The sequence below is a fragment of the Carassius gibelio genome, chromosome A25 (assembly GCF_023724105.1).
Source record: "Carassius gibelio isolate Cgi1373 ecotype wild population from Czech Republic chromosome A25, carGib1.2-hapl.c, whole genome shotgun sequence".
In the NCBI taxonomy this organism is placed as follows: domain Eukaryota; kingdom Metazoa; phylum Chordata; class Actinopteri; order Cypriniformes; family Cyprinidae; genus Carassius; species Carassius gibelio.
In genome coordinates this window covers 16,005,316-16,030,710 of record NC_068395.1, presented here as the reverse complement: position 1 = coordinate 16,030,710, position 25,395 = coordinate 16,005,316, and the positions used below count along the sequence as shown (strand labels likewise).

Genomic DNA, 25,395 nt, shown 5'->3' with positions numbered 1-25,395 from the left:
TGCTCCTGAAACCCACCAACTATAGGAAATGTGTATGTACACACACTCACTCAGAACTTTACATAATCGCCCCATGCTGGAAGGAGGTCGACCTAACTGCAGCTGAAAACACCATATATTTTAAAAGTCAAGGTAACAGCGTGGGTCTGGAAGCCCGAGAGAGCCCGCTGTTTACCACGATGTTTAATGGATGACCCGTCTGGAGGAGCAGTGGAGGGAATAGAGACAGACCCATGAACACAAATAATGACAGTGCAGCCGTGTGAGGGGGACATAAATTACACCCCTATTCTTTTCATTTGTTTACAGTGTCTTGATAGATTAACAGAGATGGTTTTCTGGAAAATACAGGGGTACATTTAATTGAAGTAAGCCCAAACAGAGATATGTGCTGACAGGTAGGGCAAGATCTACCATCATAAAAACTGGGGAATTCTATCCAAAAGTAAAAACTGCCTTTAAAACACCTTCAGGAACAAGCAGTTCACGGTTAAAATAAGTAGTGTCCAATCCTGGTCTCAACATACAGTCCTAGAAGTTTCTAGTGATCCTAAAGCCCATTATTACCATTGTACAGGTGTGAATAATTGGGGATCAAGCTAAATTTTACATGACAGTGACCCTTCAGTACCAGGACTGTATACCCCTGGATAACTCTGAGACTAGATGTACCATGGTTCAGACAGAACTGACACAGACCTTCCATTTCAAATTAATTTAAGTATGGTTTCTTGATGGCACTGAATTCCATTGAATCCAGATTAGCATCAAAATGTCTTGTGTTGATGTGATATTAATGTTTTATGAAATTAATGTACAATTTAAGGGATGCATCATAATGGTCCCATGTGCTTTCACACTCAAATATATCGGTTGAATCTGGATTAAAAACCAAAACGTCGAGCATGAATGCACTATATGGTCAATTGTATTGACACCAAAATATCTATTGAGAATGTTACCACTAGTAACTAACAAGAAATTCTGATTAATAAATTAGCAGGTAATACTTAATCTAATTTGGTAGTTCACTATTAGTTAATCAACGATTTTTCCATACCTCCCTAAGAACCACTAAGAACTACTGTAAACCGGTTCATAATTAAAATTAATAATGCATAGTGTATGCTACGTTGGTGTTCAACTTATATGTGCATCCAAAACTGCACTCTATACCCCAAGGGCCCCAGGTGTTCTGCTTGTGGTGTATGATCTGAGGGGTCAGGGGGCTCTACTGGTCAGTTTACACTTCACGCAGCACGGTATCTGGTGTTTAGCTTTCTTTTGTGCTCTCGAGCAACATGTCCTGAGGTTTTGGAGGCCCCGGATCACTGGCGTGGTCCAGAATGCAGCTCACATTGTGCCTACATTGTACAGTAGATAGACTTTGAGAGTTAGTAATGACTAGTTTGTAAAGGCGTAGTTTTCCCCAAACAGAGTGTGTTCAAGGCATCAGCTAACGTGTGTTAGTGGGGATAATGAGGTGTGACAGAGCATGCAGAGAGACTAATGGCCTGTGAAGTCATTAGAGCCCTTTCACACACACAAACACACACCGTTTCAAGTGTTTTTTGGAGAAGGCTTGGGAATTGAGAGCTGTGTGCGACGTAAGCAGAGGGACGACTGTGAAATCTAAACCGTGATCCCGCATCACACATCTCACGTTTCAGTGACTCAGCAGTGCACTGTGGGTAATTTTCAGGACATAGACTCCCTTCGCACAATGACACTGACTTTTAGCAGAGCAGTAGATCTTTCTCTTTCCCCAGCGTCTCAGTCCGTCCATCTGTCTCTGAACTGTGACTGATCTGGCGGAGGGGACAGGGTCAGGCTGAAGAATGACCCAACACCACGCCATCCATCCATCAGGACTGAATCATGGGAACGGGGAGAGACAGACAAGGCCTGGATGAACTAGACGTGGCTCATCTGCTCGATCATTATCAAAAGGACCCACACATCTTAACAAGTGCTGTCAATGATTCAAAATTTGAATGAAATTTGATATGCATATTAATTAATTCATTATAACTGCATACATCAATATTTGCATAGAAAAGAAGCCAAAAAAAAAACAAAAAAAAAAAACAGATCGAAGACATTAGCCTAAATTATTTTGCCATTGAATAGCCATTACAACGTGTGTCTTCAGAAGTCAATATATTGCTTTTCCCCTGATATTAGAGAAAATACAGTAATTCTATTATTGGCATACGGTCCAGAGAAATCCATTTTGCAATGTGTTCGAGAGGCCCTTCACAAGGTTTGTGTACTCCATTGGTATTATTTTTTTAACAAATAAAAAAAAAAATAAGCAAATGAAAACTGTATATTAATAATACATATGCACATTCAAAAGTAAATAAACAGACGATGGTTTGATCAAAAAATGTTTGAGGTGGCACTGAGCTATCATATATTGAGTTTTATGATTTCTCTTCATTCTTTTGGACCTTCTGCCCTTACAACAGTTCTGATGACAGCAAACAGAAAAGTCAAAAGTCATAAATCAAATATAATATAATTAAATATTTGTGATATGCCTGTTTTTGGGGGTGAAAAAAAAACAAATATTTAAATAAATCTGCTAAAATATATTATAATAAAAATGAGTAATGTTTCACATTAAACAAACAAAAAAAAAACAGTTAAAATAAAACTATTTTTAAATAAATAATTCTGCTAGAATTCTGACTACTTTTGAGGGCACTGATGAAATATCTACTGTATTATAAAATAAATATTTGAAATATACATATTTGTTTGCAATAATAATAATAATAATAAGACATCATGCTAAGACTTTTTTTGCATCATTGTTGATCTGTGATTTGATCTGAGAACTAATAAACTATTGTATTGTTTTTTGTTTTGTTTTTTTACCCATGAACAAACGCAGTCATGCTAAGAAGGATTTTCTTCCAACCCCGCAGATCTTTCATGTACATTCTCCTCTAGCAGAGTGTTAAAAGCGAAAGCGCTCTTGATTAGACAGTGGAAATGGAAGTGAAGGGTTGTGATTCACTGATCAGACGCCAAGTGTGTTATCACGTTAGCCGAGCCTGTAAAACCCGGATAATGAAATGTCAGAGGAACAGGAGATGAGAGGCCAGCCGATTGTTGTCACACGGGCCGCCCACCTTCCCCAGATGAATTATGACATATTACACACATTATCTGCAATTAAAAAAGCCTTGGATTGGGCAGGACAGCTTCTATCGCCGCCTCCATCGCTCTCACTCTCCTTCTGCTCCTTTAGTCTTGAGAGTCTGATGGCGGGAGAGTAATTTGATTAACCTCTGTGCTGATGAATCTAACATAGTCTGTCTTTTCTAATAAGAAATTAAACTCGTATCCACTCACGCACAGAGGTCAACATGAACGGTTTAAACATAGAATAGCATTTTTTGTTGTTGTTTTTAAAAGTATTGCAACCTCAAACAATCCATCTAAACACATCTATACTCTTTATTACACATTTATACTGCATTTTGCATGTCATAATAATAATAAATGATTTTTACAATGTCTGAAGAACGTGAGTGCAGTAAAATGCACACCCGTGAGGTTAGAGCTGTTTTTGGAGGTTAAAAGAGCCTGTGCATCTATGAACTGCGTTTTGCATTTGCGATGCAAATTTGATTACAATATGAATCGCTGAATAAAATAAGTTCATGCTACAGCCACATGTGGTACTAAATGGCAACAGGCAGCTTGTGAAGCTGTACTGGGAATGAAGCTGGCCTGCAGTCTAAAAGCCTGGCCCAGTGCTTTTAATTAGTTTAATTGCTCCACTCAGAGCTGCTGCCAAGACTAAACGTCACCGGCGTCCAGCAGTCAAGACATCACATGATACCATTCAACATAAACACACAACACACCCAGAGATGTGTTTCTGTGTGTGTTTCAGCCAGCAGGCAGAGTCGGTTCTCAGATTAAGCTGTCAACTGGAGATAAAGCAATTGCATCTATCAGCCATATTTCACACACAACACTGGGGGCATCTCTGTGTGTGCGTGTGAACACATACACACACACACACAGATTCACAGCTGGGCTCGAAACACATCCCCAACAGTTATCGTCTGTTAACACTGTGTCAGGCTGCGTGTCAACACACAAAACACACACAGACCCCGAGCAGAAAGTGATGGTGAAGTAGTCACAGCGAGAGGTGGATAAAGAGCAGCCACCTCCCTCAGGGCCTTCAACACCCTCACACACACCGGAAAACAGTGACAGCACATCTGGATCTGTGTGTGCGGTGTCTCTTTCTGCTCCTCTTAACACCTGACATTAACATGGGTGTGTTTAGTGAGCACCAATCCACAAAAAAATATTTTAACTAATGCTTAAAGACATTTAAACTGCATACACAACACCGATTTATGAGTGAATGAGAAAATAATTTGGGGGCGGAGCTTAATTTTATTTTTCAAGACTTGATTGGATCACAGAAATGATGGTAGGATATTATTGGTTGATATTTCCCCTGACCACACAGCTGTGGTTAAATGGTGCTTTCAGGTCGTGTCGGAAAGGTCGTATATACGTGTTTAAATGCACAGTAATGGCACGGCAAGTTGTCATTTTTCGAGTGAGAAACTCTTTCGAAAATATTTCGGATGCAAAGGACACAGCATCTGTATTAATGATGAATTTGTTGAAATCCATGTAATTCTGCACGTTCTTTATTTCTAAATTGCATTTACAAAATACCATAGTATTTAAAGATTAGAATACACAACGACTTAATTCACAGAGCATTCATAAATTAGATTGAAAAGCACAGCGGATATGCATTCTTTAAAACAACAGTTAAAACATCTTACTGAATTTAATGGCCATCTTGCTCTGATCAAAGTGACTGGAAAGCACCTGATTAAGACTTATAAATATGACTTTTCAAAGAGGACTTGATGAATAACTGATGAACAGTGCACAATAACAACAGGAACATTTATTCATAAACTACACAATTTCATGGTGTCCTCGACATTTCTTCTTTGCTCAGCAGTGTGTGTTACTGTCTGCTGATCTAATTACTGGAGATGCTGTTATGGTGGTATTATCTTAAGAGTCCACAGGTGAGTGTACTTAGAGAACTGAGCTAATGAGATTAATGCACACACACACACACACTCATGTTAATCTGATTCTGCAGTATTGTTGGTGAAAAGGATGGGGGGATTTTGAAGGGTGGTGTGCTGGTGAAGTTGAGTGCCAATTGAAGGTCAAAAAAACTTATCTGAACAGGATGGCGATGGTGATGAGGATGATGATTTCAAGAAACAAAACACTAAACAAACAAAAAAAACAACACACAATCAAACAAAACACCAAACAAACCAAAAACAAAGACAAAACAAAGAAAACAAAACACCAAACAAACCAAAAACAAAGACAGACAAACAAAACAAAACACCAAACAAACCACAAACAAAGACAAACAAAGAAAACAAAACACCAAACAAACCAAAAACAAAGACAGACAAACAAAACAAAACACCAAACAAACAAAAAACCAATACACAATCAAACAAAACATCAAACAAACCAAAAACAAAGACAGACAAACAACACAAAATCAAAACACCAAACAAACAAAATAAAATACAGAAAAAAAATTAAACAAAGCACCAAACAAACAAAACACACACACACACACACACACACACACAGACACACCAAACTAAAACACACAAACAAAATATCAAACAAGCCAAAACCACCAAACCAAAACAACAACAACAACACACACACACACACACTAAACACCAAACATCACACACACAAAGTCCTTCACTTGGAGTAAATCAAAACAACACAATACACACAGAACAAAACACAATTCACGTATGATGTACGTCTTTGGACTGTGGTAGAAATTATTATATATATATATATATATATATATATATATATGCCATTTCCGATCAAGCTGCAATTACACAATTGTACATAGTGTTAAAATGTTATTCTAGTTTGCTGTTTTGGACGATGGCTTTTTGTGATCAATGAAGTGAAATTTAAATCAAAATGAAATGTGATTTGTCCCCATTCCACTGCATCATGTCATTGTGTAATGTCACTGTTTCCAGACTGCACATATATATTTACCTAAAACCTTACCACTTATCCCTTTCCAAACAGCTTCTGTATTTTTATGCTGAAGTTCATAATGAAGCAGCGGGGAGTAAATCAACTTCAGAAAACAGACACTGAAGTCACTAAATTCACCGGTTGAGGTTTAGCTGGTTCATGCCATCCATACGCATGATTACCTGTTGTGTAGAGCACTAGACTGGCAGCTAGAAACCTTATTAGCGTGATCTGAGAGCGCACGGACTCTTCTACACTCCAAATGCACATACAGGATGAGTGATTGGGGCCGTTTTAACAAGTCAAGTTAAACAAATGAGCTAATATCAGTTTTCAAAGTACGGTACACATCCAATCAGTCAAATGGCCCCGGCCGATCGCGTGGGGGTTTTAAGTGTGTACCTGTTTGAAACAATCTTCCGTTTCTGCGTGTCATCGCGTAAACATTCATCACAGTGACAGAGGCGCATTTGTGACCCCCCAATATCACTCTGCCGGGGCCTCGGCGGGCTGTCGGAGGAACAGTTGTCTTTAATTATGCCTGCAGATAAAGCCCGACGTGGACAGAGGCCGCAAGATTAACTGGGGTCCTATTTGATCACATTTGACTAATATCAGGCATAAATCTTCAGTGCTGCGGATACACAGCAAGACTATTAATCTGAAATTGACAAGTTTGAAAACAGCGAACACGAGACTGCAGCATAACAGAACATCTCTCGTCTTTTTAATATGCAATATTTCTGCAAATGAATCCGCACGGCTTGTTTTCATTCAGCCTTTTGAAATAAACTAAAAGATTAAAGATTAAATGTTCATCGCACAGAATTAGGTGGATATGCAAATAATGCCAAAGTGTTGCTTGCACCCATGAAATGAAACGAAAAACTAATTAGCTGGAATTTGCATTTGAACTAATTGGATCTCCGTTTAACGCGGCAGAGTTCAACAGTTTAGAATTCAATCTGATTTGCTCTCCGTCTTAATTCTCAGTGTGAGGAGATAATATCATTTGCATAATTTGGATCTTATTTGCGACTGTAAGAGTCGGAGGGGGACAGTCGACTGAAGACGCTGCGAGAGAATTTATGGCTGAGTTTCATTGTAAGTGAGCATCACTGCACTCACTCTCTCTGGGGGACTGTGCACTTGAAGTGAGCCGTCTGAAGAGTGCAGAGCATTACGCTCTCATACATGTGCACACAATCGAAACAACCTACAAGACGACATACAGCACTAACACGGTATTTTGTAATGCTCATAACTTCACAATTCACAACTTAAGCCTTAACAGGAACAGCTAACTCTTCTTTTTATAAATAATAATACTAATAATAATAATAATAATAATAATAATACTAATAATAATAATAATAATAATAATAATAATAATAATAATAATAATAATAATAATAATAAATATTCAATATCAATTACTGTGTCTTCATCATTTACTTTCCTACATTTCATTCCATTAAAGCCTGTAAATGATTTGGCAAAAAAAAAAAAAAAAAATAAATAAAAAAATACCCTGGCTAAAACTTTGGCTTGTTTTCTACACTTAATGTTTGGTAAAAAAAATAAAAAAAAAATAAAATAAAATTGGTTTGTAAGTTTACATCATTGAAGTCACAAAATAAAAGTAAAATCTTTTATAAACAAAACAAAAGGAAACAAAAGCAGTTCTGTGATCTTTTTTTTCACCATGCCTTCATCAACAAAAAACAAAGTTTCATTGATCTTGGGAAAATTTTGTTTTGCCACGTCTTCATCGTTTAAAAAACAAAACAAACAAACAATCATTCTTCAACAAAAAAAAAATGTTTAGTTCCCCATCCTCAGTCTGTAAAACTGACTATTCAGAAAGCCTCTAAACCTCAAAACATGTCTCTTCTTTTGCATTTCCTGTGTCAAGTCTCTCTCTCTAGTACCAACCTTCTTCATATTTCATCCACCACCCTTTCTGTCATGACTGGAAACACTGAAAAGCCCCTCAACATTGTCCCTGTTAGTTTAGCAGCCGTGCATGTGGGCCGCGGCACTGTGAAGCGTTAAAGCAGGTGTCACGCTCAGGAGATATATATGACAGGCCAAGTGCAATAGCATTGATGCACTGTAAATGGCCTCTGTGAACACAGACTGCACTACTACTGTGTTTACTATAAAGAGAAACACTGGCCTGGAGCTTATCTACACGATATTAAACCAGCTGTGTGCATGGGATCGTAAAACAAACCCTGAGGAACACAATCACGCTCACTTGCAAGCACTTAGATTCATATTTTTGCCCTGTCAAAACCTTGCGAGCTGCCACAGTAGGTAGCACTTTAAGAAACAAGCAATTCCAGAGTAAATCCAAGACAAACTAGGCAGGAGAAAAATATTTTTCTGAGTAAGTGACAAATAAAGGACTTGATATAATTCAAGCAAAAAAGGGAGTGACATTTAGAATAAAATCTGGCCAAAACTAGCTCATTTGGAGATTACATCTAGCCAGTGCGAAGACTTTGCAGGCTTTTCGACAACTTCAAACTGTCACTGAATATGAGAGTGTGCTTTCTTTGGTGTGGAAATCTTTTCATGTTCATTTTTTCACTCAATCCGTCAAGATCAGACACAAGTTAGATCACAGACGCACTTAACAGCTGCATTATAGTTCAAATTTAGGTTGTAATTTTAAATACAAATTAGTGTTTTTTAAATTGAAGAATTTCCCTCAGAAGGTTTGGCGACAGTAAACCATCCTGAATGAAGAATAAAACAATAACTTTGTTGTAAGTATACAGTAGTTTCCACAGTAACTAAAAAGAAAATGCTTTAAAAATACTCTTTTAACCTGTACAACTTGGATTGTGTAAAGGTTTTGAAAGACATTAATACAATTTTCAAAGAAAAACAATTGATAAAAAGTAATAACATTGTATGTTCATGTTGTTTCAGATATATGCGAGTGGACACATTTTAATCATTATTTCTTTTAAAAAAAGTTGTAAAATATTTAAGGCAAAAATTATAAATTATGATGAAATGAATCACTAATTCTTATATATATATATATATATATATATATATATATATATATATATATATATATATATATATATATATATATATATATATCAGTACTTTTTTTTAAGATTCGCACCCAATTGTACAACCTGAACTAAACTTAGTTTTTTTATAAGCAGTTATAACAATGTAACTTTTTTTTAATAAGCAGTTATAACAATGTAACTTTTTTTATAAGGAGTTAAAACATTGTAACTTTTTTTATAAGCAGTTATAACATTGTAACTTTTTTTAATAAGCAGTTATAACATTGTAACTTTTTTTAATAAGCAGTTATAACATTGTAACTTTTTTAAAAGCAGTTATAACATTGTAACTTTTTTAAAAGCAGTTATAACATTGTAACTTTTTTAATAAGCAGTTATAACATTGTAACTTTTTTAAATAAGCAGTTATAACATTGTAACTTTTTTTAATAAGCAGTTATAACATTGTAACTTTTTTAAAAGCAGTTATAACATTGTAACTTTTTTAAAAGCAGTTATAACATTGTAACTTTTTTAAATACGCAGTTATAACATTGTAACTTTTTTTAATAAGCAGTTATAACATTGTAACTTTTTTAATAAGCAGTTATAACATTGTAACTTTTTTAATAAGCAATTATAACATTGTAACTTTTTTAATAAGCAGTTATAACATTGTAACTTTTTTTTAAAAGATTGTCATTTTATTTCGATTGTTAACTTTTTTAAAAAGTTTTTTTAAACCCTTTAAAAAAAGCCAAACAAACAAACTAAATTTTAAATCCATATTTATTTATAAATAAAATTTAATCAGTTCATCTTCAAATAAAATAACCTTTCATGCAGTACTGAAATGTTTTGCTAAAATAGTTTGACGGGATCAAAAAACAATTCTTTCAGTAAAAATTTTTGTCTGCTCTGTCTTTTTTCACTTATTAGATGATCATTTACTTAGCCAGATGCTAACACTGAGTCTCTCTCCTGTGCAGAGCACTATTTATAGTAAGAGCTGTAGAGAGTTGCTGCCTACATAGAACGCTCCAAATCAGTCACTTATGAGGTGAATGTGATGCCGTCTACGTAGGCAGTAGGTAGCGAGGTGCTAGATTTCGGAACAAGGCTATTGTTTCCGTAATTACAAACACACACCCACGCTTGCACCAACACACGCTTACACATGTGCACACATGGCATTTCTCCAAATAAAGCATGCAAATGCCGTCTTGGAGAAATGTGGCCCAGAGTGCATAATTTAGCAGAAAAGGTGGCGGAGAGAGGGGGAAAGGCCATGATTATGTGTACAAAACAAGAGGGACAAAACACTAGAGACAGGCATAATAACCAAACATGAACTCTCAAACCCTAATGATGACACCAGGGACGAGAACAGTTGCTGCTGAACCAAGCAGAAAATTGCTGGTCATTTGTAAACAGGTAACGATGCAGGCCAGGTGTGTGAGCATATGTAGCCGAGTGGGGACAAGTGTGTGTGTGTGTGTGTGTGTGTGTGTGTGTGTGTATCCGGCTGGTCAGCTGTCAGGCATTAGCCGAGTCGCTGCCCACTCAGATGACATCAGCTGCGGCAGTCAGATATTTAGTCTCTCTTATATGCTGTCAATCTCTTCTATAAAAGAGGTGGAGCAGCATTTTGAGACACAAGATGTAGATCTAAATCAGGAAATGTACTAATATTAGTTCATTAGAAATAATAAGTCTCCTAGTCATTAGGTTACAGCATTTGGACTGTTGAAACGGCAATTTGACAACTGAAACAAAGCTAAAATTAAATTAAATATAAATATTAGATGAAAAACTTAAACTTAAAAAAGCCAGCTGAAACAAGTTTGAAGTTGATGCACTAAAACTGACACTAAATGTTAAATATAATTAAAATATAACTAATACAGAAACTAAACTAATAAACAAAAGCACATCAATTTATTCAAACTTACAGTAAAAGTAATTCAAAATAGTTTCAAAGAATTAGTGTTGTTTTAGTATCAAGATACTTCATTTTTATTAATCTCAATATTTTTATATTTTAATTTTAATTGCAGTTGGAAATTTGGTAAATGTAAATATTTATATTGTATTTTTTATTCATGTTTATTTCAGATTTAGTTATTTTACACAAACGTAAACTAAAATGTGAAAACTTGAAAAATATCTGGAAAAATTGATATATTCTATTTTATTTAATTTACTTTTATTTTACAATATATTTTATGGTTTTAGTTTTGGTTTAAGTTAACTGCAATAACATTAAATAGTATATTCAAACTAGTGTTGGCTTATTACTTAAATACATTTATACATGCATACATACATAACTATACACTCCACCCTACCAATAACTAATATTTTAAAGTACACCCTCTTAGATACTGACTGCTACTGGTGTGGATGTAACATCACACAAACATTATCAGTCAGGAAAAAAAACATGACATCTTAACATGACCGCCTGCACAAGGTGACACTATTCATTACAACTAAAGCACTGCTTTCATTAGCCATTCATTCATTCTTTTATGAGTATCATTATTTTTAACTTCAAGAAAATCAAAAATAAAAATGAACGTATGAAAGAAACCGTATGTTTAAAAATATCATCAACCTGACTAATAAAAATGATCAGGTATCGTGTGAGCAGTTGATGAAAGATTAAAAGACTGTTTAACTAGCAAACACAAGATATAAAGTGCCACAATAACAGAAGTCTGGTCAGTTTAAAGAAGCCATTCAGAGTATATTTGTCCTGTGTCCTTTGTAGAATCAAAACAGGTGAAGTGATGGTGAGCGCATATTTTAGATTACATTAATGCAATAATACATTCCGGAATTAGAGTTTTTGTTCATCTGCATTTACAGCACACACATGTTGTACAAGCATGCACGCACACACGCACACACCCACACAGTGTTTCCAGATGCGAAGGTTAAACCGCTGTCAGAGTGTACGGCACACTACTGAGCATGGCATTAGATCACACTCACTCACAGAAACATTGTAAAGGCAGTCAGGCATAACAGAGCCACCCGCTGGGCCTAAAGCCATTCAGACCAACACTGACAGCCCTGAGACGAGATCCCTGCAAAATATGGCTTACAATTTCTGTGCACAAGCCTTTAACAATTGTTTCACTTACTCAGTATCTAATCTTTGAGACTAGAAACAAACAGGGAATAGTATTACTATTAAATGTTGAAATTCGGGTGCAAAAGAGCAAAAGAAAGAAAGAAAGATTTGGTGTTATTAAGGCCTTAGTAAGTAGAGGTTTTCACTGCAATAACATCAAGAGATCTTCTTTCTTAAAAATATTTAACCCAGTATGAATTTCTAGGAAACTATTAAGATTTCAGCTTTAGCAGAGAGGCCTGTAAAAAGTATGAGAAATATGTGCAAAGATAAATGTCAAAACAGGAACTGGATCTTCTTGTAGTCCAACACTAGTCTAATACTTCTGGAAAAGCACTTCTGGAATGATGTAAAGTCTGCTCTAAAAGGTAGAGAACCATGTAGCGCTTCCTTCAAAGATAAATATCTTTGGCTAAATTATAAGGCAATTTTTTTTTTTTTTCATAGAGACCATGTCATTTGACTTCCTGTTTGTTGCTCCTATGTGGTTTAAGTTTGGAGCTCCGTGAAGTTAATTCTTCATTATCTATTTTCTTTTTCTTAAAATCAATTTTAAACACCATCCTTTTCGTTCCTATAACATCTGAACATTTTCCTTGTCATATTCTACAACAAAAACAATTGAAGGGGCCTTGTTTGTACTAGTTTTATTTTCGTTACCAGTTTATAGTCCATTGGCATTTCCAGCTTGGTTGCATCTAATCTCCAATTGCTTACAGTTTATACACACACAATATCATTGTTTTACTTTCTCTAATAGTGGATATGTGTCTACCTTTGAGTCCAGGTGAGGACACGTTTGAGCTGTACTGAGTGAACTGGAGCAGAAGGCCGTAGAGAACACAGAAACCCACGATCCTGAAGGGTGACGAGAGCATCAGAGCGGTCGTGCTTCACGCGGGGGTGAACGACATCAAGCTGCAGCAGACAGAGGTTCTGAATAGGGACGATTTCTCAACGAGAATCATCATGTCAGGACTGATTGCCACATATCAAAGAGGACATGAAAGATTCACTACACTGTTTGCCCTAAATAAATGGTTATTGTCATGGTGTAAAGAACAGAAACTGCTCTTTGGTAATAATTGCAATCATTTCAGGAAACATCCTAAGCTCTTCTGTGCATATGGAACTGTCAGACAACATCTCCAGGACGCTACGCTCCATATGACTAGTAAGTCAAATCTCAAATAACTGCTATGATGGCCTTTGTTCTGCCCACTTAAATTACCGAGGTACTTGTGTTGTCCAATCTATAAAGTCTGTGTCTGTTCCCCAAATTGTGAGGTCAAAATATTAATTTAATGCAGGATCTAAAAAACATCTAGTCATGATTAAACCAGAAAAATGCTAAATAAACTGTAAACTAAAAAAATGTAAAGCTTAAACTCCTAAACATTAGATCACTCGCACCCAAAGCATTTATTGGAAATGAAATCGTAATGGTTTTGATGTTCTCTGCTCGACTGAAACCTTGCTTAAACCAAATTACTATATTGATCTAAATAACTCCACCAAGCTACTGTTATGTGCATGATCTCCGTCAAAATGGTCATGGTGGCAGTGTTGCAACAATTTACAGAGATATCCTCATTGTTAATCAGAAAACACAGTCAGATATGCAGAAAAAATCTCATCTTTCTCTTGCTCTGGCTACCATAGACCACCAGGGCCATATGCATATTTCCTAAAAGAATTTCCACAATTCCTCTCGGACATATTGGTTAATGTTGATAAAGTGCTAATTGAGTCTTTAACATTTACATTGATAATACGAATTATGCGTTAGGACTTGTGTTTACAAACTTACAGACAAACTCATTTGGCGTCAAGCAATTGCCTGAATAGCCTTTTTACTGAATAGTAAAAAAGCATCTGCTTAATGTATAAATGTAAATGCAATATAACCATATTGCTCTGCGTTACCATCCCGGTAGAACTATTGTTCCAACCACTAAAGATAGATTCAGAAATAAACTGCTCTGTGTGTCCATAAATACACATGAACCAAGCAAAATGAGTAGCAATATGAGCACTATCTTCTCTAATACATTAGAAGCTGTTGCCCTCGTCAAATAAAATTAAGAACTGTGCCATGGTACTACAGCAATACCCGTTCTCTCAAGAAAGGAACTCATAAACTTGAGCGTAAATGGAGAAAACTCACTTGGAAGTTTTTAGAATTGCATGGTAAAACAGTTTGTCCAGGTTTTTATTTAGCAAAGTGGCTAGATTAACAAATAATCACAATTCCCTTAAATATTCTAAATAACTAAATATTCCCTCACAGTTTAGCAGTAATGACTTTATGAATTTCTTTAATGATAAAATAGATAAAATCAGAAATACAATAACACATGTAGAATCTACAGCTTCTTGTAATTCAGCTTAATTCAACACACCAAAACAAATCCTACAGTGCTTTACAAAAATAGGACTGGGAGAACTAAAACATATCACTGCATATAAACCATTAAGACCTTTATTAATAACCCTTCAAGCTGGTGGTTTTTTGAGTCTCTTAAGAAACCACAACTAGATCCAAGTGAACTGGCAAATTACAGACCCATTTAAAATCTTTTGTTTATGTCTAAAATTTTAGAAAAAGTTGTGTCTGCTTAATTGTGCTCCTTCCTGCTTTTTTTTTTTAAATATGAATTTTAATATATATATATATATATCATAATGCTATGTCCAAGTGTCTATGCTTGTGTATTTTCATAAAGAATGTTTTTGGCCTTAGTTACAAACCAAAACTTCCCTAAGCAATGCAACAACAGACCAGCTTCACATTTTGTGTATGTTGTATTAGAAGCTTCGCTTGTGAGTGATGCTAACGCTCTCAGTGTGCGTGTGCTGCAGATGTGAATTTCTCTCTGCTGGTGTTTCTCTGTGCTGGGTTAAATCAGAGTCAGACTTCTCTCAGCTCTTCTGACTGTGTTTTTAATCGCCTGGGTCTGAGTCCGTCATTTCTACTTCAAACGGGTGCTGATCTTCAGCATTACCTCTAGTACAGGCTCTTATCATCAGCGATACGCCCAACACCCGCTAACCCTCCCCCTACAGACCAGACGCTGCTGGTTATGAGCTCAGGCAACTAGTCACAGCAAACTTCCTCATCAGATAGTGCATTTATATCAAAGCTGCTACAGAGCTGAAATAGAGAGTGGGAGCGTTTTAAATGAGATATTTCTCAGTTTTGGCCGTACGCCCCAGGACATATTTAGAGAGGGGCTGGCTTGAGATGTCTCATTTAAAGTAAGACGAGGAGAGATGGGAAAATATAAACTGTAAGGAGTGATGTAGTGTCCATGTTTAATTCAAAGTCAACTTTTTTTTCTTTTTTAAGTGTATTCAGATATTTGCAATTTGTAAATATCCTCAAATCTTCCCCCTGCAGAGTTTAGCTCCAACCCTGATCAATCTCACCTACCTGTGATTTTCTAATGAACCTGACAACACTGATAAGCTTGCTCGGGTGGGTTTGATTGGGGTTAGAGCTAAACTCTGCAGGAAAGAGGATCTTGTGGTCCAGATTTGAGGTTGCCTGATTTAAAGTTTTTTTTTTTACTAAATATGTAAAGATTATAGTTAAAAAATATATAATTTGTAGTGGATTTGCAAGATAAATTGCAGGTAAATTTGAAAAGACAAAAACAACAACAACAACAAAAACATGTCTTACCTTTATGTAGATAGCGAGGTAATGTCCAGGATGAAAAAATGGGGGGGAAAGAGAGAGGGTAAATTATATATTATAATACAATTATAAATATATATAAATATTATATATATATATATATATATATATATATATATATATATATATATATATATATATATATATATATATATATAAACATTCAATAAATATAACCAACAATATTATACAATCTAAATTACAAAAATGTTTCAAGATAATAAAAAAATATAAAACTATAATGCATAAAACAAATAAATTATAAAATGATACAAATATTATAATAAATATTCAAAATTGTTATGAAAATGTATCATAGCTCTAGCACAATGTTTAATGCCTTATAGAAAACCTATAAAAAGTTATTTGTGTATATATTTACACACCCACACGATCTATCTATCAAGGGTTTTTAATGACTTCAGTATGAGGAGAACTGAAGAATGTAATAAGAAATGTACAATAAAATATAGATAATCAACTACTTAATGCTTAAATTACTAAAAGTTTTAAAACATTTACAGCACTCTTATTATGAATCTAAACAGCAGTGTTTTACAACAGCACAATACAGTACAGTACGAAATGGCCTCTTTGAGTTATGTGAATGTACGCTAGGGTACCAGAGCAGGTGGAAGTCATCCTGTATGTGTTTCCCATAATGCCATGCTAAGAGACACTAATGTTCTCACTAGAGACCAGGTAACATCTCTTCACATTCAGTTTTCTTAGACAAGCCAGGCTGACCACAACATATTCACCTCACCATTCATCACAAATGATTTTCCAACTAAACAAGACCAACAGCACAAACTAGTGCAAGAACATAATACTTGTTTCTATTATTTATTTATTTTATTCTCTAAAGGAAGCATTTGACGTCTGAGCAGGACCACCCTGCACCCTACGCTCATCCAGCACTCAAACCACAGCGCAGGGGTCACCAGTGCGCCCTACAGCGGGTCAGAAGGGTGACCTGCGGCTCCGTCAGCGCGGGGGAATAGAGACAAGCTGTGAGAGGCCTCTGCTGGTCTGCTCCTCTGAGAGAGCCAGCCGGTACCTTCTCATCACCCATTTATCACTCCTGCCAACAGACCTGAGTCTGGATTAATCATCCACTATCACACTATCACTGAGAGAGAGAGAGAGAGAGAGAGAGAGGGAGGGAGAGGGAGAGAGAGAGGGAGATGGAGAGAGACATCCTGGGTCTCCCAAACTAAATAAATACATATACACATACATATATACACTCACCTAAAGGATGATTAGGAACATCATACTAATACTGTGTTTGACCCCCTTACGCTTTCAGAACTGCCTTAATTATACATGGCATTGATTCAACAAGGTGTTGAAAGCATTCTTTAGAGATGTTGGCCCATATTGATAGGATAGGATCTTGCAGTTGGTGGAGATTTGTGGGATGCACATCCAGGACACGAAGCTCCCGTTCCACCACATCCCAAAGATGCTCTATTGGGTTGAGATCTGGTGACTGTGGGGCTATTTTAGTAAAGTGAACTCATCGTCATGTTCAAGAAACCAATCTGAAATGATTCGAGCTTTGTGACATGGTGCATTATCCTGCTGGAAGCAGCCATCAGAGGATGGGTACATGGTGGTCATAAAGGGATGGACATGGTCAGAAACAATGCTCAGGTGGGCCGTGGCATTTAAACGATGCCCAATTGGCACTAAAGGGCCTAAAGTGTGCCAAGAAAACATCCCCCACACCATTACACCACCACCAGCCTGCACAGTGGTAACAAGGCATGATGGATCCATGTTCTCATTCGGTTTACGCCAAATTCTGACTCTACCATCTGAATGTCTCAACAGAAATCATCAGAGACTCATCAGACCAGGCAATATTTTTCCAGTCTTCAACTGTCCAATTTTGGTGAGGTTGTGCAAACTGTAGCCTCTTTTTCCTATTTGTAGTGGAGATGAGTGGTACCCAGTGGGGTCTTCTGCTGTTGTAGCCCATCCACCTCAAGGTTGTGTGTGTTGTGGCTTCACAAATGCTTTGCTGCATACCTCGGTTGTAACGAGTGGTTATTTCAGTCAAAGTTGCTCTTCTATTAGCTTGAATCAGTCACCCATTCTCCTCTGACCTCTAGCATCAACAAGGCATTTTCGCCCACAGGACTGCTGCATACTGGATGTTTTTCCCTTTTCACACCATTCTTTGTAAACCCTAGAAATGGTTGTGCGTGAAAATCCCAGTAACTGATCAGATTGTGAAATACTAAGACCGGCCCGTCTGGCACCAACAACCATGCTACGCTCCAAATTAGGGCTGCACAATATTGGGAAAAAAATGACATTGCGATATTTTATTTTTCTGCGATATATATTGCAATATAAAATCTAATCAAATTTTTTCTTACAAACAAAAATGGGGTGAGCACACTTACATTCTCATTTTAAATGATTTAAACATCGACAACATCGTGTCAATTTATTAATATGCATGAGGGAGAGAGAGCAAGACGGCGCTCGTGTTGTTTGAAGATGGTGAGCGTGCGGCCAGGGGCTCGATCTCTCGCTCTTTCTCTCTCTAGAAGCCCCTTTCACACTGCTCGTCGGACCTGGCAAATTGCCAGAACATTGCCGGGTCGCCTTCTGTGTGAAAGCAACCACGTCCCGGGATTGATTCCGGGATGGGGACCTAGTAACATTGCCGGGTTCAACCCGGGACGAGCGCTGTGTGAACAAAAGCCAAAAGCATCGAAGTGATGACACACGTTATCACGCGACTCTTTTACCGGCTGTTTTGAAGGAAGATCAATGTTCGCGATGAAAAAATATATGCAAACTGTAATGAAGCAGAGATCAGGTCGTTCCTCACTTTCCGCGCTGATGCTGAGATCGTTCGCTTGCTTCAGTGAAAGTATAACGTGCCTAACGTTTTCGACTCGTACATTACACGTCACGCGCTTATGTCACGTGTCGTTACGGGATTTTCAAGGGTTGTGTGTGAAAGCACCCACATATCCCGGATTATCACTGGCAGTGTGAAAGTGCACAATCTAGGGACCCGGGAACAATTGCAGGAACACTTTACCTGTGTATTTGCCGGAATGGCAGTGTGAAAGGGGCTTCTCTCGCGCTCTGTCTCTCTCATGCTCTGTCTCTCTCTCTCTCTCTCTCTCTCTCTCTCTTGCGCACGCGCTCTCTCTCTCTCTCTGCCCTGTTAAACTCACAGGACTTAAATTTTTTATAACTGCTGTGCAACTAATCCGCGAATCACATTTGTCAAGGTCCGTACAGTTAATGAATAACGGATCAACTACGACAGCCTACATAGCACATCCTGCGATGTGACTATTGTGGATTTGTACGTCGCAATATCGATGCTTAAATGACACATCGTGCAGCCCTACTCCAAATTGCTTAAATCACCTTTCTTTCCCATTCTGACACTCAGTTTGGAGTTCAGGAGATTGTCTTGACCAGGACCACACCCCTAAATGCATTGAAGCCCTAAATGTGAAGCAACTGCCATGTGATTGGTTGATTAGATCTAAATTACGGCCTATGCTCTCAATGTCAAATGCAGAAATGTTAATCCATGCATTTATGACTTCAAGGTTAGACTATTGTAATGCTTTATTGGGTGGTTGTTCTGCACGCTTGGTAAACAAACTACAGCTAGTCCAAAATGCAACAGCAAGAGTTCTTACTAGAACCAGGAAGTATGACCATATTAGCCCGGTCCTGTCCACACTGCACTGGCTCCCTATCAAACATCGTATAGATTTTAAAATATTGCTTATTACTTATAAAGCCCTGAATGGTTTAGCACCTCAGTATTTGAATGAGCTCCTTTTACATTATACTCCTCTACGTCCGCTACGTTCTCAAAACTCAGGCAATTTGATAATACCTAGAATATCAAAATCAACTGCGGGCGGCAGATCCTTTTCCTATTTGGCGCCTAAACTCTGGAATAACCTACCTAACATTGTTCGGGAGGCAGACACACTCTTGCAGTTTAAATCTAGATTAAAGACCCATCTCTTTAACCTGGCATACACATAACATACTAATATGCTTTTAATATCCAAATCCGTTAAAGGATTTTTAGGCTGCATTAATTAGGTAAACCGGAACCGGAAACACTTCACATAACACCGTACTTTCTACATCATTAGAAGAATGGCATCTACGCTAATATTTGTCTGTTTCTCTCTTGTTCCAAGGTAACCGTGGCCACCAGATCCGGTCTGTATCCAGATCAGAGGGTCACCGCAGTCGCCCGGATCCAGTACGTATCCAGACCAGATGGTGGATCAGCACCTAGAAAGGACCTCTACTGCCCTGAAAGACAGCGGAGACCAGGACAACTAGAGCCCCAGATACAGATCCCCTGTAAAGACCTTGTCTCAGAGGAGCACCAGGACAAGACCACAGGAAACAGATGATTCTTCTGCACAATCTGACTTTGCTGCAGCCTGGAATTGAACTACTGGTTTCGTCTGGTCAGAGGAGAACTGGCCCCCCAACTGAGCCTGGTTTCTCCCAAGGTTTTTTTCTCCATTCTGTCACCGATGGAGTTTCGGATCCTTGCTGCTGTCGCCTCTGGCTTGCTTAGTTGGGGTCACTTCATCTACAGCGATATCATTGACTTGATTGCAAATTAAAACAGACACTATTTAAACTGAACAGAGATGACATAACTGAATTCAATGATGAACTGCCTTTAACTATCATTTTGCATTAATGAGACACTGTTTTCCAAATGAATGTTGTTCAGTGCTTTGGCGCAATGTATTTTGTTTAAAGCACTATATAAATAAAGGTGATTGATTGATTGATTGATTAGATAATTGCATTAATGAGAAATTGAACAGGTGTACCTAATAATCCTTTAGGTGAGTGTATGTACATTCATACATAGGATAATAATAGTTATGGGTGGGAACTGATTATGTGTGAATTCATCAGATTCCAAAAATTATTAAAAGATTATATTATCTTTTAAAATACTAAATATTTACATGATAACTCAATATTTACAAAATTGCATTAAATTATTTATAAATCATTGATTCTCCTTCATCTTTTTTTTTGCTTTATAAAAAAAGCCTATCACTTGAATGTCTGAAAAGTCTTCCAGTTTTGTGGAACTGCTCGCACAGACTGGACAATAGTCAGGCGGTTAAAAAACACCATAAACAAAGAAAATATTTCATCTTTTTTATTTTTATTTTGTGTTATTCCACCCATTAATTTAACATTTTAAAGATTTAATTCACTATTAGCTTTTCATAAATGTATGAAAACAAAAAAACTATATAAAAAGTTTATTTATTTTTATTTTTTTATTTTTTTATATAAGAAAAAAGAAACAACCAATGATTATAACCTTGACCTCCATCTTTGTATTGTCTGGATTGGGTCACATACCCAAAGTTGTACAGTAGGGAAACTAAAGACAGATGCCAGAGTTGAAGGACTACGGCCCTGGGCAAAGAGACACTTCTGCAAAACACACACACTCTCTCTCTCTCTCTCTCTCTCTCTCTCTCTCTCTCTCACACACACACACACACACACAGATGATGCATGGTCCTCCTGTGGGACAACAGTTGGCAGGGTGGCACAGAGCCTGCTTCCCTTAGGCACACAGTCCAGTTCTGCTCACACACACACACACACACAGCTTTACTCAGTCTCCACCTAAACACTGTCCCTTATCTGCCAGAAAATCCTCCCCTGAACGAAGCAAAGTCATGTATTTTCATCCCTGCACCTCAATCACAGACACAGCTAAGGCCAGAAGCATACTCCGAGAAAGAACATGAACACAGATGCTTCTCGCTACACAAGCTCACTGCACTCTGAAACATGTCTGAAATATGCAGTTCATACCACAACATAAGCATTCAAAGTGTTGAATAAAAAAAAAAATATATATATATATTCAAGGGTGCACATAAGTGGTCCGCAGGTCCGCATGCGCGACCAAAATAAAAAATGCGTAATATAAATATGTTCTGACAGCATTTGCGTACCCACATGGTTGACAGCTGTTAATGCACAATTACCATTTTAGATCACAAACTGTACTATATAAGTTTTATTTTCAACCTGAAATCATAAATCTAGGTTATGTTTCAAAGCACAATACAAAACTGTGACATGCATCCACTGACGCTCTTTAATCAGCAGCGCTAAATCCGGAAGCTATACTTACTTGCCAGCAACCCGCCAAAATAAAAGTCTGCTGATTTTAAGTTTGAATATGATGAAAAAGCTTTTATTTATTTTTAGACGCTTTTTTCCAAAGTGACTTAAAATTGGGGAATACATAAAGCGATTCTTCTTAAAGACGCAAACAAACAAAGTAGTAGTAAATATTAGCATTTCATTTTTAAGTTTATTTGCTATAAAATAAATGCATTTGTATTTAATACTTGCACTGCTTTTTATCACACATTATTATTTAGTTTATTTACTATTATTATTTTTTAAACTAAATAAATAAAGTGCAATAATATTATAACTATTATTATTAATTTTTTATAGTTGCATTTAATGGGTCACGCTATACGCAGTGTGAGGACCAAACCAAATCTCCAGGGTCTCTTATGAGAACCAGGCTGAAGAAATAATGTGCACCCCTGTATATATTGCATCAAATTTATTCTAGTCAGTTTTCTTTAATAAATCAATGATGATTATGATTAACCATTAGATTCACTCAAATGCTCTCTTTGGCGCAAACAAGAGTTCATGAGATGAGTTTGGGAATGAATCATTCATTTGAATAGCATCTTTTCAATGAATCTGGTGATATGTGGCTCACAAAACCAGCATGGATTCATTCTCAGGTTGAACTCTTTGCTCATCTATTAGTGAATAAAATTTGTGAATAAAACATTCTTTTTAAACAGATGTCTTCAATAAATCACTTATTCTGGTTCATAAACCCAGTCTTAATGATTCATTTGTGAATCTGACCAGTTTAGTTCAGTGTTTTGCACTTTTTTCATCATGACGTCAGATATTTGAATGAATCTGGTGATCTGGCTCAAAAACTAGCCTGGATTCCTGAATCATCCTGGTGTGTATACATTTCAACACTTATATTAATCCAAACTGTACAGTTTAAAAAATGAAATGAAAGAGCTGTTTTTTCCAGCGTGTCTCCGGGGGCTTTAATAAATACGATATGAGACACAAGAAGTGTTTCTAAAGAGAGAATGCTACACACTGCATTCAGACGGCAGCGTAAAGAGAGAGCCGAGAGAGAAGGAGAGTTTGAAAGAGAGAGCGAGAGTGAGACAAGGAGGTAATAACAAATGTCCCATTGTGTGCGGCTGTGCTGTGATTTATGTAAGGTGTGGCTGGATGAGGGAGATAATGCCAAGCCAAATGCTTCATTTCATAAATCTATTCCAAAGGCTTCTGTTCCCACCTCTACACACACACACACACACACACACACACACACCTCACCTGCTATTGACATCCAAACAAGTGCTCTCTGTTCACTGCTAAGCAATGATGCAGTATCACAGGAACTAGGGCTCGAGTCGGGCTCTCTGGGGCCCACACACACACACACACACACACACACAAACGCATATACATAAACAAGGAGGGGAAAGTGAGAGGGGAACTTGTATAAGCAAAAAGCCGCTACATAATCAACAAACACTCAATTACCCAGTGTCCTTTTCTCCCTCTGATATTAATAACACCTGGTCTTGGTCTACACGCACCGCTATAGGCTATTAAACACGTCTGTGCAAAGGAGAAGCAGAACAAACAGGAGGAAAAAAATGGCAATATGAGAGATGTGGAAACAATCCCAATCTCCATTCCAGGGCTAAATGCAGGTGATCCCGGACGCTGGGCAGGTGGGAAATTAGTTTGCTCCACTGAGACTTCAGGTAATGGAGGCGAATGAGATTCCCACACACACCCCAGCCAACATCAAATAATAATGTCTGGGAAATATAACAGGCTACATTTCCATTTGCTCTGTGTGGAAGTGATGCATTTGTTTTGAGTGGGTCCACCGCATGAGAACTGTGTTTGGAGGCGATGGGTTTCCCCGACATACAACTGAAGATCAAGGAGAAATTATACAGGACTGTTTTTTTATTTTATTTTTTAACATAAAGTGTTTTAATCTTATCTTGGTTCTACTGTATATTATTTCCTCTTTTCAATAATTGTTGTCGTTCTTTGTCTCTATAATCTAATCATTTTCTTCCCTCATGGTATCATCTGGTTTTTGTTCATGACTGAAGTAAATGAAGGACTTAACATGATGGACAGCAAAGTAAGAGATATTAAATAAGAAAGAGCAGGAAGTGCCAGTTTAAACACCTGCTTCAATGGCCTACAGGAGTTCCTGAAGACGGCGATATTCCTCCGGTGTATAATGTGGAAATAAACACTGAAAGCAAAGCAAGAAAAGCAAAACAAAAGCAAAAGCAAAACAGCTATGAATTGAAGTGATGCAAAAAATAGCAAAGAAAATAAAGTCAAACAAAAAAACAAACAAGCAAAGCAAAAACTAACAACAACCAAAAAAACTAAGTGATGTGAAGAAAAATATCAATGCAAAACAACCCCCGCCAAAAAGCAAAAAAAAAAAACAAACAAACAAAAAACATCAAAACAAAGCAATACCGGAAAAAATAACAGATGTGCAGAAAAGCAAAGCAAAAGCAAAACAAAACAGTGATGAAGTGAAGAGAAGTGATGTTAAAAAAAGCAAAGAAAAGAAAGTAAAGTGAAACAAAAAACAAAACAAGCTAAACAAAACTAACAAAAAAAAAAAAAAAAATGATGTGAAGAAAAAAGCAAAGCAAAACAAAAATATCAATGCAAAAAATATTTTTGAAAAAATGGTTTGACTCCTAACCCTAGGGTTGTGGGTTCGAATCTTGGGCCGGCAATACCATGACTGAGGTGTCTTGAGCAAGGCATTGAACCCTCAACTGCTCCCGAGTCAGACGCTGTCTACAGCAGGGCACAGGAGCGCAGTGGAGACACCTCGCTCTTACTGTCTTTGTCTCAGTGGCGACAGGCTTTGGCCAGAGCCAAGCAGTGTTCATTTTGACAGCAAATTCGGATTTAGTCTTAGTCTTAGTCTTTTGAATAACACACCATTTAGTTTTAGTCACATTTTAGTCATCTGAAATGTTTTAGTCTTAGTCTAGTTTTAGTCGACTAAATATCATAAGAGTTTTAGTCTTAGTCTAGTCTTAAGTCTTTTAGTCTTAGTCTAGTTTTTTTTTAGTAGAACAAAGTCAACTTAGTTGACTTGACTAAATGTTTCCATCAGTCTGTTATGGAATGGTATTTATAAAATAAACATAAGGCCTGCTCTCAATGAAAAATATACATGCTCTCTGAAAAAGATATGCATTCGTCCTGAATGATATGCAATGCAT

General features: G+C 37.0%; 1 protein-coding gene across 2 annotated transcripts in view; it reads right to left on the bottom strand.

Annotated features, from left to right (window-relative positions):
• Positions 1-25,395, bottom strand: part of wwox (WW domain containing oxidoreductase) — a 194,695-nt gene that overhangs the window by 28,222 nt on the left and 141,078 nt on the right. Inside the window, exon 9 of one of the 2 annotated variants that reach the window (XM_052544134.1) lies at positions 5,079-5,299. The exons of the other annotated variant lie outside the window; for it this stretch is intronic. Coding sequence (XP_052400094.1) covers positions 5,285-5,299 — 15 coding nt within the window. The 3' untranslated portion in view covers positions 5,079-5,284. Of the gene's footprint in view, positions 1-5,078; positions 5,300-25,395 lie in introns of those variants that run through there. 2 annotated transcript variants of the gene reach the window in all.